Genomic DNA, 15,000 nt, shown 5'->3' on the forward strand with positions numbered 1-15,000 from the left:
TTTTGAAACAGGTTCTGAAGTAGCCCACACTGGTCTCAAACTGACTAAACAATAAGGATGACTGTCAACTTCTAATCCTATTGCCTCTACATTCTGAGTGTTGAGAGGTGTGCCACCATGCTAGTTTTATACAGTGCTGTGGGTTGAACCCAGGAATTTCTGCATGGTAGGTAAGAAATAGGAGAGACCTATCTGAAAAAAATAATGGGTCTGGAGAGGTGGCTCAGCTATTAGTGAACTGGCTGCTCTTGCAGAGGACCCAGGTTCAGTTCCCAGCACCCAAATGGCAGCTAACAACCATCTATAACTCCAGTTCCAAGGGATCTCTTCTGGCCTCCGCAGGCACTGCACACTTGCGTGCACTTACATGCAGGTATAATATACACATAAAATATAGATAAAATATTTTTTTAAAAGAAAAACAAATAAGTACACATATATATGCCTTACATATGAATTCCTTCCCAATAGAGTTATTAAAATGGATACTGCCTCCATTATATCTGTGTAGCTATACACTTCATTTTTAGTGAGTAGATTGTAAGGTTTTGCAACATTATTTTTTATATACTGACTAATCTAGGAGACATTTTTATAAGAAAGGTATTCTTATTATCATTTTATATCTGAAGAAACTGAGGTAGCAAAAGGATTATTTGTCTCACATCATACAGCAGGTCAACAGTGAGCCTGTGTTTTGTTTTGTTTTGTGTTTTATATTTGAGACAAAATCTTGCTATATTGCCCAGGCTAGTCTGGAACTGCTGGCTAAGCCTCCTAAATAACTGAGACTACAGGCATTCTTAACTCCAGAGCTTGCATTTGACCACTGATTATCTGTCTCCAGTCTCTTAAATACTACATCATAATATAGTTAAGAGACTATAGGTACTGTAAGACATATGAACTGTTAACAAAAACTTCAGAATTCACTCTTTATATCTTTCAGAAGCTACAGAATCATTCAAACCCCTTTCACTGGGGCTAGTGAGATGGCTCCACTGGTAAAGGTGCTTGAAGCACAAGCCTGGCAACCTGAATCTGATTCCCAGGACTCACATGGTAGAAGGTGAGAACTGACTTCTACAAGTTGTCCTCTGACTTCCACTGTACATCATGGCACATGTGACCTCACACATACATCATGCATACACAATCACATACAATAATGAAAAAAATTAACTTTTTCATCTATATACAAATTCATTCTGATTTTTGATAGAACATTTAAAAATAAAATTTTTAAATAATTGTATAAAAATAGAATTTAAGAACTGATATGAATGTTTTAATACCATGTTCCATATTAGAAATCTTCATAATAGATTAAGCTTGCTAATATAAAAACAGTAGTTTTAATATTATTAAGAAATAAAGTCTTAAACCATTTGATCAATATTAGGGATATTTGTCTTGAGCAACTTTTAGTTAATCACACCAAGAAAATATATTGAAGACTGTTTAATATTTTATGAGATAACCAAATTGAACAATTTTATAGGAGGTAGGTTATAAGTTTGAAAAGACAGAAAAAGTGCCCAGTTACAGTTTGGGCTTCTTGGGCATGTGCCTGCTGTATGTGCTATGTCCCTAAATCTGTTCAGGGTCAAGAATCGAAAAGGTCTGACCAATACACAGCCCATCTTGTAAAACTACAGCCTGAAGCAAGCATTTTAAAAAAGCACAACACTTTCTAAAGGTTATAAAGAGTAAATAAACCATCAAATTACTCCTCTTTTATTGTTTTTGTAAAAACACTTAAATCCTTGTAGTCCTAAGGCATCTAATAAAAAATAAACACTTTTAGGATTCTATATTCTGGGATACTTTATTGAACTTGGAGATGACATTGCCTTACTAAATTTTCTATATTTTTTTTCATTGACAACCTCATAGGAATTTTTCTTAAAACATTTTTAAAGTTGCTTAATGACTAGAAGAAAAATATAAAACCTAAATAATAGAAAGGCTAAAAATAAATCTAATAGAAAACTTGAAGTGAAAATCCTAACAAAGCATAAACACATGAATGCTATTTTTAGCGATATGACTAACTTCCATTTTATCAGTTTTCCACATGAGATAAAGTTATGTATTCTATAAATCATAATCAGAAAGAGGTATGGTTCTAATCATTAGTAATTCCACTAAGTTTAAAGGGAACTGAAATGCTGTTTAATATTATTTTCCTCACATCATATCACTACTTGGCCAGTTTTCCCTCAAAACTTCTGCAGCAAATCATTGTTACTTTAGATTATTAAAAACTCCCATAAATTTTATTTATTGTTCATTTAGAATTCAAAGATTTATTCTTATTTATATATTTAACAGGTTTTTTCCTAACCTATCATAATGTTCTGTTTATAATTTTATCATGATACATAATACATACTATACAGTAACAGTTATTAATTTGCATGGCATGATGTACCTATAAAAATTTTAATTCTCTTAAAGTGCATACCAAAAAATGGTTTGTAAAAGGACATCAAAGGAACACATAATTTAATGCTCTAAAAGCTTCATGGTAAAGTTTTTATCCACATTGTACAAATGATTTGGATTAGAAATATATTTTGTTTTAAAACTTTCAAGTCCCTTCCAGTTTTTAGAATCCAATAGATTTAACATTGAAATCTGAATTTCTAATTTGTTTTTGATGTAATATAGATCCTACTCTACTCATATCACATGCCAACTACTCAAATCCTGAAGAAAGATAAATTTGTGACCCCTATGTTATTATTGATCATCTCTACTCCTTAACAGTTATCCCATGGAACTGTCTGACAAGGGCATTTATCAGAATTGAGTTAGGACTGGGGGTATGTCGCAGATGGTAGATGTAATTTTACATCTTTATTCATTTAAAGCAACCCCTTGTGTTTAAATACTGCCATTGCCAACTTAGATCCATAAAGAAAAAATGAATAGTGTCCTTTTAGAATATACTTAGGCAATGCAATATAGTTAGGGGATTTTTTAAGTCTTTTTCTTTAACTTTATCTTGATGTCTATTATGGTTTGCTTATTTTAACTAAAGCCATTTGACTAATCTTTTACAGTATAGAACAAACTTGACTGGCATTTCAGCTAATTTGAGAGCACTGCAAAAAAATAGGGCAATATGAATACTAATCTCTTAAAATCAAAATTTGAATCTTAAAAATGAAGCTGGAAAGATAGATTAGCAGTTAAGAACACTGGCTCCTCTTGCAAAGGATCCAGGTGTGGTTCCTGGCATCTACATAGTACCTGACACCCATCTTTAACTCCAGTTGAAAGAGATCTGACACACTCTTCTGGCCTCCATAGGCATTGCATGCTAATAGATGGTGCACTTACATGCAGGCAAAACACACACATAAAATAAAAATAAATATAATAAAAACAAAGTCTGAGGTTGACCTCTTTCCTCCATATGTTTGCACACAAATATACATGTGCACCTGCCCACATGAACACATATACACATAAACACACATTACATACATACATACATACATACATACATACATACATATATACATACATAGTTTTTTTGTTGGTCCTATATACTTCAAATAACTTTGCTTGTTTGTTTATTTGTTTGTTTGAGACAGGGTTTCATGTAGCCCAGCCTAGCCTTGAATTTATTATGTAGCCAAGGATGACCTTGGACTTCTGGTCCTCTTGCCTCGGCCTCCCAAGTGCTAAGATTACTTGTTTGAGCCACCATGTGCTCCATTAATATGGTGTTGGTGATTGAATTAAGTGCTCTGAGCATGCCATGAAAGCACTCTATCAACTGACCTACATGCCTGTCCCCTCAGAAGACTTTTTAAAGAAGCATGTTTTTTTTGAATTAGAAATATCAACAAATAAAAATATAATGTTTGAAACATAATAAAACAAAGTATAAAGTTTTAGTGTCCTGAAGTCATTTCCTTTAGGAAATAGTTTTTGTCAAAACTAAATCACCAGGAAAGAGGGAACTTCAATGGAGGAATATCCTCCATCTGACTGGCCTGTGGCCATGTCTATGAGGCATTTTCTTAATTGTTCATTGATGCAGGAGGGCCCAGCCCACTGTGAGCAGTGCCATCCCCAGGCACGTGGGCCTGGACTGTATAAGAGCAAGCCAGAGGGAATAAGGCAGTAAGCAGCATTCCTCCATGGTCTCTGCTTCAATTCCTGCCTTGAATTCTTACCGTGTGTGGCCTTTCTCACTGACAGACTGTGATTGGGAGCTGTAAGCCAAATAAACCCTTTCCTCCCCAACTTGGTCTTGGTTAGTGTTTTATCACAGCAACATAAAGCAGACAAGAACAGAATGGTAATTTTTTTATGTGTATGAGTGTATTGCCTGCATGTATGTGAGAGCACCCGTGTCGTGCAATGCTGCGGAGGCCAGAAGAGAGCTTCAGATTCCCCTGGAACTGGAATTAAGGACAGTTCATAGCCGCCATGTAGGTGCTGGGACTCAAACTCGGGTCCTCTGTAAGAGCAATCAGTGCTCTTAACCACTAAGCCATCTCTCCAGCCCCCAGAATGGTAAAATTTTAAGATAATTTTGCAAAAATATTTCTTAATAATGCTTATCCAAGATACCCTTTTCCAGCAGGATTTCTTCTTTAAACACATTTTGTTATACTACTAAGCAACTTATAGAATGAAAATTGCAGCATGAAATTTTATTATAATAGTAAATTTCAATCATTTAAAGTCTCAGAACAATGTTTATAACTTTGTAGCTTATTTTTGGAGAGCCACTATAGTCAATGACTTCTTTGTGCCTCTTTGTTTCTGTCTTCGCTCCTGTATAAGTCCTAGTGAAAGCATCTCTGAAGAGAATACCAGACCTATATATAGGAAGCCTCCTCAAAGTCAGGAGTTCCTCAGAAAGCCTTTCAGAACAAGGATGTCGGTTTCCTTCTCCATAATATGAGATTTTACAAAAGTTAAAACATATACTAACAACAAAATACCTAAGAACATGGCTGGCAAACAACAAGCAAAGAAAGAAAAACAGAAAATAAGCAACAGCAAACACAAGCAACTACAACTAGATCATTACTACAGTGTCTTTTATTTTCTTCCTACCAGAACCAGCTGCAATCTGACCTACAGAGTTAACAATATAGTATTCAAATTTAGATCAACACAATCTCAGAAATAGAATGCTTTTGAAAGAGATTTATATAATACAAATATCCTGCTAAAATCAATATCTTACAATATTTTATGCTAGATAACTCTCTACTTTTAATCTCGGGGGCTGGAGAGATTGCACAGCAGTTAAAAGCACTGGCTGCACTTGCCAAGGACCTGGGTTCAGTTTCAGCACCCACATGCTGGCTAACAACTGTCCTTAACTCCAGTTTTAGGGGATCTGACATTCTCTTCTGACCTCCATGGGTATTGCACTCACAGGTGCACTTAAGATACACACAAGCAAAACACTCCTTCCTACACATAAAATAAAGATAAATTTAAAAAAAATTTAAACTCAGAATTAGAAGCCGGGCATGGTGGTGCATGCCTTTAATCCCAGCACTTGGGAGGCAGAGGTAGACAGATCTCTGTGAGTTCAAGGCCAGCCTGGTCTACATAGTGAGTTCCAGGCCAGCGCCAGCTGGAGCTACAGGGAGACCCTGTCTCAAAAGACCAAACCAACAACAACAACAACAACAACAACAACTCAGAATTGGGCTGACAGGAAGGCACTTACTATTCAAACCTGGTGACAAACCCACATAAAGGTATGAGAATCAAAGCCACAAAGTTTTCCTCTCATACACACACACACACACACACACACACACAACTAACAATAATAATTAATAAATACATTTAAAATAAATAAATTTTAAAATCTCAGTTACCATCTTTAAAGGTAAGGACATTTAGGATTGGGGTTGTAGCTCAGTGGAAGAGTACTTGCCTCCCATGTATGACACCCTAAGATCAATCCCCAGTATTGCCATAAATAATAACTTTTGAGCTCAGAAGACTAACTACATACATTTGCCATTTAATTATGTACTGCTTTGTTCTGTCATGCAATCATTTCCTAGGTACAGATCTTAAATGTGTAACAAAAACACAATCTCCCCAAACACTGTGCTTTTTAATTTACATGGTGCCTAATTATGGTGCTACCTATTCGCTGCAGTGCCTCAATAAAATACAGTTGATTTCCCAAGTATTTAACAATGTAAAAACCCTTTCCTATTTTTTGCTTTGTCTCCAAATTTTTCTTATTTCCGATTCCCTAATCATGAACTTAAATCTGTTCCATACTCCTACTTCATTATTTGGACTATATATTTCCTTTCCAAATAAGATGTTATTTTGGCTTCTTTCCTTGAAAGAAAAATAAAGGAAAAAAAATCAAAGTTTTTTTTAAATAAAAATTTTAAAGAGGAACTTACTCTTCTCATTTGCAGTTCTTCTAAAGCTTCTAGTAAAGTTGTTCTGAAATCTAAGAGTTGACTAAAAGCCATTGTGCCTGAAGAACTTTGGAGAGTAAACGCAGATGATGATTCAGAGTTGAAATTATTCTCCATATCATTATTTATCTTTATTTCCTGTAATACAAAAAAATTAACTGAAAAAAAATCACGTACCTGTGCTCTTCCAGTAAAAACATAGTTATCATAAAAACATTAACCCATGATCCTCCAGGTTCAACACTAAGTAACAATTCTCAAGAAGTTTCTATTCTATTTTTCTTACAGCTGAGCCTTTTTCTGGTACTTGAAAACCCTCTGAGACAACATTTTCTGCCCCCACACAGAAATCTCCAAAAGGCTAGGTTCCTAATACTGCAGACAAGTTTTGACCCTTCAGTAGTTTGATGCCAAGATGAATACAAATTCTCTTTTTAGACTTTGCTTCGACATAAAGCCACTTTCAAAGATAGTGCGGCCAGGCGTGGTAGTGTACACCTTTAATGCCAGCACTCAGGAGGCAGAGGTAGAAGGACCTCTGCGATATCAAAGGCAGCCTGGTGTACATAGCAAATTCCAGGCCAGTGGGGCTACAGGGAGACCCTGTCTCAAAAAAAAAAAATAGTGTGAACACTAATTAATAGTAATGCAGTCTTTAAACTCAATAAAATTGGAAGATGAGGCCTTTGGCTAACTGCCTTTTATTTTTAAATCTTACTTAAATATATCTTCTCAACCAATAAAATGTATGAGGCTGTAAGAAACTCTCTTTTTCAACTTTTCAATTTGAAAATCATAGCTTCAAAAGTAATTGAAACAATATATACAGGAAAATCCTATGTACTATCTACTCAATCATCTCCAATATTAACATTTTGTATAACAATAGTAAAATATTTTAAATGTGTATCTGAAAAAATAGTGAATGTATATCTGGGGCTGGAGAGATTCAGCAGTTAAGCACACTGGCTGCTCTTACAAAGAACCTGGGTTCAGTTCCCAGCACCCACATGGCAGGTAATAACCATCCATAACTGCAGTTCCAGGGGATCCAATGCCCTCTTTCTGACCTTTGCAGGCATTGCATGCATGGGTTGCACTTACATACATGTAGGCAAAACGTTCATACACATTTTTAAAAAATATTTTTTAAACATTTAAAAATTTATGTCTGCTTTGGCACATTTATGGTTTGCCAGCACTCAGGAGGCAGAGGCAGGTGGATCTCTGTGAGACTGAGGTCAGCCTAGTCTATATAGCCAGTTCCAGACCAGCTGGGGCTATAGGAAGACCCTGTCTCAAAAAAACAAAATAAAATAAAACAAAGATTATTATTAAGAAAATAAAGAACCTACAAAATAAGAAAAAATATCTGCAAAATATGTATTTGACAAAGCCCTACTGTTACAAAAATATAATAGCTTCTTTTACTTAATAAAAGGACAAAACTTCCAGAGGATCAGAATAAAAATTTCTTTAAACCATGCATTTGCCACAAGTGCACACAGACACACACACACACACACACACACACACACACACGGACACACACACACACATGAGCGCAAGCATGCACACACACACACGGCTAGTAACCACAAGAAATATTTAATATCATTAGTTATTAAGCTGGGAAAGATGGTTCAACAGTTAAGAGCACTAGCTGCTCTTGAAGAGGGCCTGGGTTTGAATCCCAGTACCTACATGGGAGCTAACAACCATCCATAACTCCAGTTCCAGGAAATCTGATGCCCTCTTCTGACCTCGGGCATTGTATGACAAGGGTGCACTTATATAACTGCAGGCAATATACTCATACACATAAAATAAAAATAATAAAAATTTTTAAAGGAAATCAAAACCACAAAGATACACTTCACATGCACTAACATGGCTATAATAAAAAAGACAGGATTAGAGATGTAGCTCAATGACAGAGTGTTTGCCTAGCATGTGTAAAGCCCTGGGTTCAATCCCCATATACCCCCGTCATACATATACACATGAAAAGATAGACAATAACAAGTACTGGCAAAAATATCGATAAATTGGAACCCAGTTACATTGCTGGTAGAAACATAAAAGCATTGAGCCACTCTGAAAAATAGCTTGGCAGCTCTTCAAAAGGTTAAACATTGAGTTATCACATGACCCAGCAATTCTGCCTCTAGTCCAATGAAATGGAAATGTATATCCATAAAAAATGCATGAATGTTCACTGCAGCATTATTCACAATGAGTAGAAACAACTCAAACATTCATCAGCTGATGAATGGATAAACAAAATGACAAAATGCAGCATAGATATAATGGAATACTATTTGCCATAAGAATAAAAAATACTGATACATGCTATAAGATAGATGAACCTTGACAACATTATGTTCAGTTAAAGAAGCCAAACACAAAAGGCCATGTGTCATTTGACTCCATTTACATGAAACATCCAGAACTGGCAAACCCACATAGATGGAAATAAGAGGTTGCCAGGAGTTAGGGGGACAGGGAATGAGTAATGGGTATATTGCTTTCTTTTTGATGATAAAATGCTCTGAAACTTGATAGTCATAGTAGTTACACAGCCTTCAGAATATACTATAAAATCACTGAATTTTATGCTTTTAAATTCTGAATTTTACAGAATTAGAATGTTGGTTAGAATTGTTTCAGTAAAAATACGTTTAAGAATGAAAAAAAGGAAATAAAACATTTTAATGATAAAAGATACACTTTTTCAAAGAAAAGGAAACTGAATTTGTCAAAAGACCTTCACAAAAGAATTTCAAAAGAATGAAATTAATCAAAGATGAAAGTTTGATGGAAATATTAAGAATGATGAACAAATGACATACGTCAGTAAACTTAACTGAATACTGATTATAAAACAATAATGATAGTGTCGAGTGAAGGTAAAAAATAAGTGGAACACTGGAGAGATGGCTCAGCGGTGAAGAACACTGGTTGTTCTTGCAGAAGACCCGGGTTCGAATCCCAGCACCCACATGGCAGCTAACAACTGTCCATAACTCCAGTCCCAGGGGATTCGACAGCCTCTTCTGACCTCCGCAGGCATTGCACAACACGGTGCACTTACCTACATGCAGGCAATACACACATACACAAAATAAAAATAAATAAATTTTTTTTAATTTTTAAAAAATAAGTAGAACTCAAGTGTGCAACAGAAGTTTGTAAAAATCCAAAGAGAAATAAAATACAGAGAAAAGAGTAAAGTTTTTTATTAACTTTAGTAAGTACACACATTACTAAAGTTAAGACTATAATCAATAGACACATTATTTTCCATTTATATGAAATGCCCAGAATTAGGCAAACACATAAAGACAGAGAAGAGATTAATGACTGTTTAAGGCAAGGTGGTAGAGGGAATTACAGAAGATTGGGGACTGATTACCAATGGATATGGAGTTTCTTTGGAGGGGAAGTAATGAAAATGTTCTAAAATTGTGGTATGGTTGCACATCTGTGAATATACTTAAAATTACTGAACACTATGCTGGATTTTTTGTGTGTGTGGTTTTTGTTTGTTCTGTTTTGTTTTGTTTTTTGAGACAGGGTCTCCCTGTAGCCCCAGCTGGTCTGGAACTCACTATATAAGCCAGGCTGGCCTCCTGAGAGCTACCTGTCTGCCTCCAGAGTGCTAGGACTAAAGGTGTGCACCACCATGCCTGGCTGAACCAAACACTTTGAACTGTATGGTATGGAAATATATATATCAATGATGCTGGCTTTACGCTTTTTAATGGAAGCATACACTAAAATGATGAATGGGAATACCAGGGAAAGGCTAACTGACTGACAGGCTTCACTACTGGCTGATCAGGTAACAAAAGCAGACTTTTCATTAGGGGTCTTCCTCTCCAATGTCAAAATGTAGACATGTTTTCTCTCAGGCCTTTCATCTCCTCCAGAGGTGAAATTTTCATTCTCCCTTCCGAAGTTAAAAAGGGGGTAAAGGGTTTTATCTGCCAATGTACACTCTGACAGAAGCATCAGAGCTAGGATGCTACAATTTCAGAATTCAGTGAGATTTTACTCAGTCTTCATGTTCAGCTCCATGCCCCATTCCTGTCCTCTATCTTAGCTAGCGTAAGCCTAACTGTTGCTGCAGTTCAATTTTCCATCTCCTTTGGGCAAAAGACCTAGGAAGACTTGCATACTATACAAAGATTTTCAACAAATTTGCCTTATTTTGAATAAATCTTATTCCTCCTTTCAGAATATTTGGCATTTCCAAGTGCTGAGCCTACTTCCATACTTTAAGCCAATCATATCACCCCTTTCTCTCCTTTCTGAAAAATAATGCGAATCACTTCATGTTCTCCCTTGTCCTGAGTTAAAACACCTTTGGGGGGGGGGCTGGATGTGGTTAATCTATCACATTTACCTGGAAGTTGCAATAGGATTTCAAAACTCATTTCCTATTTAATCATATGAACTCTAGTGTGCATAAAATGATCCCTTAAAAATACTAGTCCTCAACCTACAGCAATGATGTCAGCATGCACAAGACCCATGCAAACTTATACAGACAAAACCCAGCACAGAAACAGAACTGTGGAAATGAACAGCAGGCCCCAATCTTAGTCAAAGAATTATTGGCAGCTGATCACTGCTGGGTGAGGAAGAGCTGATCTTCTTGAAGAAAGAGACTCTAGTTAGGCTGACTAAACCCTGGTGGATGAACTTTTACTGAGGGACATCTCAGGACACTAGCTTTACATAATAGGCCCTAATACAAATGGCAGGATGTATGGACTCCAGTTGGGGTGGGGGGGCTATGGGTGGGTGCCAAAGGGGAAGGGGTAAGGGATATAAAGATGATTTTATGTATGAAATACACAAAAATTCAATAAATTTTTTTTAAAATACTGGTCCTCAAAACATATATGAGTTTCTGGGCCTGGTGGTGCTCCCCTTTAATCCCAGCACTCAAGAGGCAGAGCAAGTGGAGCGCTATGGATTTGAAGCCAGCCTGGTCTACATAGTGAGTTCCAGGGCTACATAGTAAGGCTAACAAGATGGTGCAGTGCGTAAAGGCACTTGCCACACAAGGTTGATGACCTGAGTTTGATCCTCAAAATCCATGTGACATTGGAAAGAAAGAACCAAGTCCACAGAGCTATCCTCTGGCATATATACACACAAGCCCAGATTTACACACACACATATCACATACAAAATTTTAAAGTATGTAAATACACAGATTGGTTTATTAAAGAACCTATTAATTAGCTTCCTAGCATATGCAGATGTAAGTTTCTTAAGATATGAGCCCACAATCTAGCTAAAAAGATAGATATAGAAACTAAGGATGTGATAAGCCCTAAAATGGAGGCATACACACAAAGTACCTATGAAAATGTAGGTGAAAACAATCCCATTTACAGGGCCTATGGAGAATATTATAGACAAGATATTACTGTGTTAGATCTTACATTTGCCTAACAAAGACCCTGAGGAGAAAATAACATAAGCAAAATTATAAGTACAGATTTACACAGTGTACCATTTTAAAACAAATGGGTCAATATTCCAGCAGAACTCACTACCTGGTGCCACCCAATCTAGATGATGCCTTTCTCCCTTAGCTTTAGAAGCCTGTATTGACATTTCACTCACTGTAATATCCTCCTGGGTCTAATCTGGTGTGCGGCATATAGTAGTGAATACATTTTCTTTTGGTTTGAAAACATATGCAATCTATTTTAGTTTTAAAGCCTGTACACTTACTTGCTGTTTGTCTTGAATGCTCTGCCTCCACAATATTAACACAAAACTACTTCTTGTTTTTCTGATCTCAGATTAAATGTTACTTTTTCAGTATGCACCATACCTAATCACCTTTTAGCACATTATCCTATTTTATTTTTTTTACAACTTACCATTAGTCAAAATTCTCTAATAATAATAATGTGCTAATTTTTAAAATCATATTTCTTCCTTTCTTGCTTTGTGAAAACAGGCGTTCATTTATCTTGGCCATGCTGTGTCTTCAGTACCTAGCATGGGGTCTGATATGAAGTAATATAAAAGATCAAATATTAGTTTGATACTAAATTAATTTACTTCACTTACCTAGGCACTGAGGTTATTTAAAGAGCAACAGACTAGGAATTAGTTAATACTAACAAATCAGTCCATTAACAGGTAGGCAGCCATGTGACTAAAGACAAACTGATAGGGCTGGAATACTGTATCTTAATTTACTTTTAGCTCCAAAGTTCTACCACATATCTACTGTGCAGTGATTCCCAAGCAATCTCCAAAGTACTCACTTGCATTTTTTTATCTTAAATTTAATGAAACAAAATTTGTGGTTTACCTTCCTTCTCAAATCTTTTTAACTCCTTTCTGTCAATATTTCATATTTTATTCAAATCTCCAGTAAACATACACAAAATCTTTGCTAGCTACTTTCCCTGTTCTCTCCGTTCTTTGCTCACCCTATTGACCATTCTTGCTCACTCTCTATCTCATTCTCTTCAGTTTTCACTTATGCTAATCCCTAAACAAAACAGCTAGTTTTCCCTTCCAACTTGCCCTCAGATTCATTCTCCACCACTACTCCCACTGTCAGTAATCTAGTGATCCCCACTGCCTTACACACTTTTTCTTGTTAACTCTTTTTCTCCCACTTCAATCTATCCCACATAAATTTTCTGTTATTATTTACAATAACCATGTAAATCTCATCAACCTCCAAATTCAAAATGGCTTTTTGTAATACAAATAGGGTTTCAAATATATTTGTCTGAGTTTAAGGTTTTATATTTTTGCAACTCCTTCTATACCCCAATGACTTCCTCTATTATAATTTCCTTACTATACTCTATGTTCATTCCTGCCTTTCTACCTAGAATAAGTTTTCAACCTCCCCCAACACACACACAGAGTCTGAGTCCATCAAAAATTAGACTCTTTAAGCATAACAAATAAATGATCAAACCTTTTTAAAAAAAAAAGATTCGCTATTTGTTTTATGTGTACTCAATCTGCCTCAGTACTGCGATGTTTCTTAAAGAACTGTTTTCCTTTCATTCACGCTTTCATACAACAGTAACAGGCAAAGGTAATGTAGTAATTACAATAGTTTACATTCATATAATTACATATATATGACACAGCAATTTCATCTATATTCTTTCCTTTGACCTCTAAATTTCTTCTGTGAACTCTGTATGACTTTCCTTCCACATGGAATGATTTTTTATGTATGTATATGTAACAATAATAATCAAAGAAGAGAACAAGAAATTGAGAGAGTGGGGCAGACATGGAAGAAGTTGGAGGGGATCGGGGAGAAACAGAAATCCTGCAATGACTATATTAATGTATGATATTCCCAAAAATTAAAAAATTAATTTAAAAAAAATTACTGAGGGTAGGGGCTCAGTGGGTAAAAGTGAATGCTATACAAGCCTGATGACTTGAGTGCCAATTCCCAAACTACATAAAAATCTGGATGCAGTGCTACACATTTGTAATAACATCTCTCTTACAGCAAGATGGATAAGCAGGAGAATCAGCTAAGAGCCAGGTGTGATGGCACAAGCCTGTAATCCCAGCACTTGGGAGGCTGAGCCAGGATTATGAATTTGAGACCAGCTTAGGCTACACAGTGAGACCCTGTCTCAAAAAAAATTAAATATACACATAACTAAATAAACCAATAAAATAATCAGCTAAAAGGTTTAAATGGTTGCTCTAGAGAGGAGAAAATGATGCCTCTTATTATTCTGAATAATCCTTGCTTTAAAAAAAGTAAAAATGGGGGCTGGAGAGATGGCTCAGTGGTTAAGAACACTGACTCTTCTTGCAGAAGACCCAGGTTCAAATCCCAGCACCCACATGGCAGCTAACAACTGTCCATAACTCCAGTTCCAGGGGATCCGAAAGCCTCTTCTGCGGGCACTGCGCAACACGGGTGCACTTACCTTACCTACACGCAGGCAATACATGAATACACGTAAAATATTTTTTAATTCTTTAAAAAAAGTAAAAATGATTTTTGTCCTCATTCTTTTCTAGTAAGAGTACATATATAACTTTATAGCAGAGGAGAAAACTTTATTGTATGTTTTAAGTTGATGCACAACCCTTAGAGATATACAAAATCAATTTAGTTGAAAATAATATAAAACATGGGCTGGAGAGATGGCTCAGCGGTTGAGAGCACTGGCTGCTCTTGCAGAGGACCTGGGTCCAATTCTCAACACCCACATGGCTGCTAGGAACCATCCTTAACTCCAGTTCCAGGGGAATCCGAAGCCCTTTCCTGACGTCTGCAGCACTGCACGACATGAGTACACGTGCATACATGCAGGCAATACATTCATACACATAAAATAAAAATAATAAAATATTTTTTAAAAAATAATAAACGAAAATCAACAGAGTAGATTACATCAGCATCCTCACATTTTATAAAGCTTTAATTACTTGGAACTATAAATACATATATGTGTATAGATAGTATATATACTATCTATATTTACTATAAGTAAGTAAATATAAGTAAATATATTTACTATATGTCAAAAAT

General features: G+C 35.9%; 1 protein-coding gene across 1 annotated transcript in view; it reads right to left on the reverse strand.

Moving 5' to 3' along the window:
• The window catches only part of Ccdc73 (coiled-coil domain containing 73), a 180,938-nt gene extending 174,387 nt beyond the window's left edge, over positions 1-6,551 (reverse strand). Inside the window, exon 1 of the mRNA XM_008851776.3 lies at positions 6,417-6,551. Within this exon, the coding sequence (XP_008849998.1) occupies positions 6,417-6,551 (135 nt within the window). The remainder of the gene's footprint in view (positions 1-6,416) is intronic.
• Positions 6,552-15,000: the final 8,449 nt, after the last annotated feature.

This window comes from Nannospalax galili, unplaced genomic scaffold, assembly GCF_000622305.1.
Source record: "Nannospalax galili isolate Female #2095 unplaced genomic scaffold, S.galili_v1.0 scaffold11, whole genome shotgun sequence".
Classification (NCBI taxonomy): domain Eukaryota; kingdom Metazoa; phylum Chordata; class Mammalia; order Rodentia; family Spalacidae; genus Nannospalax; species Nannospalax galili.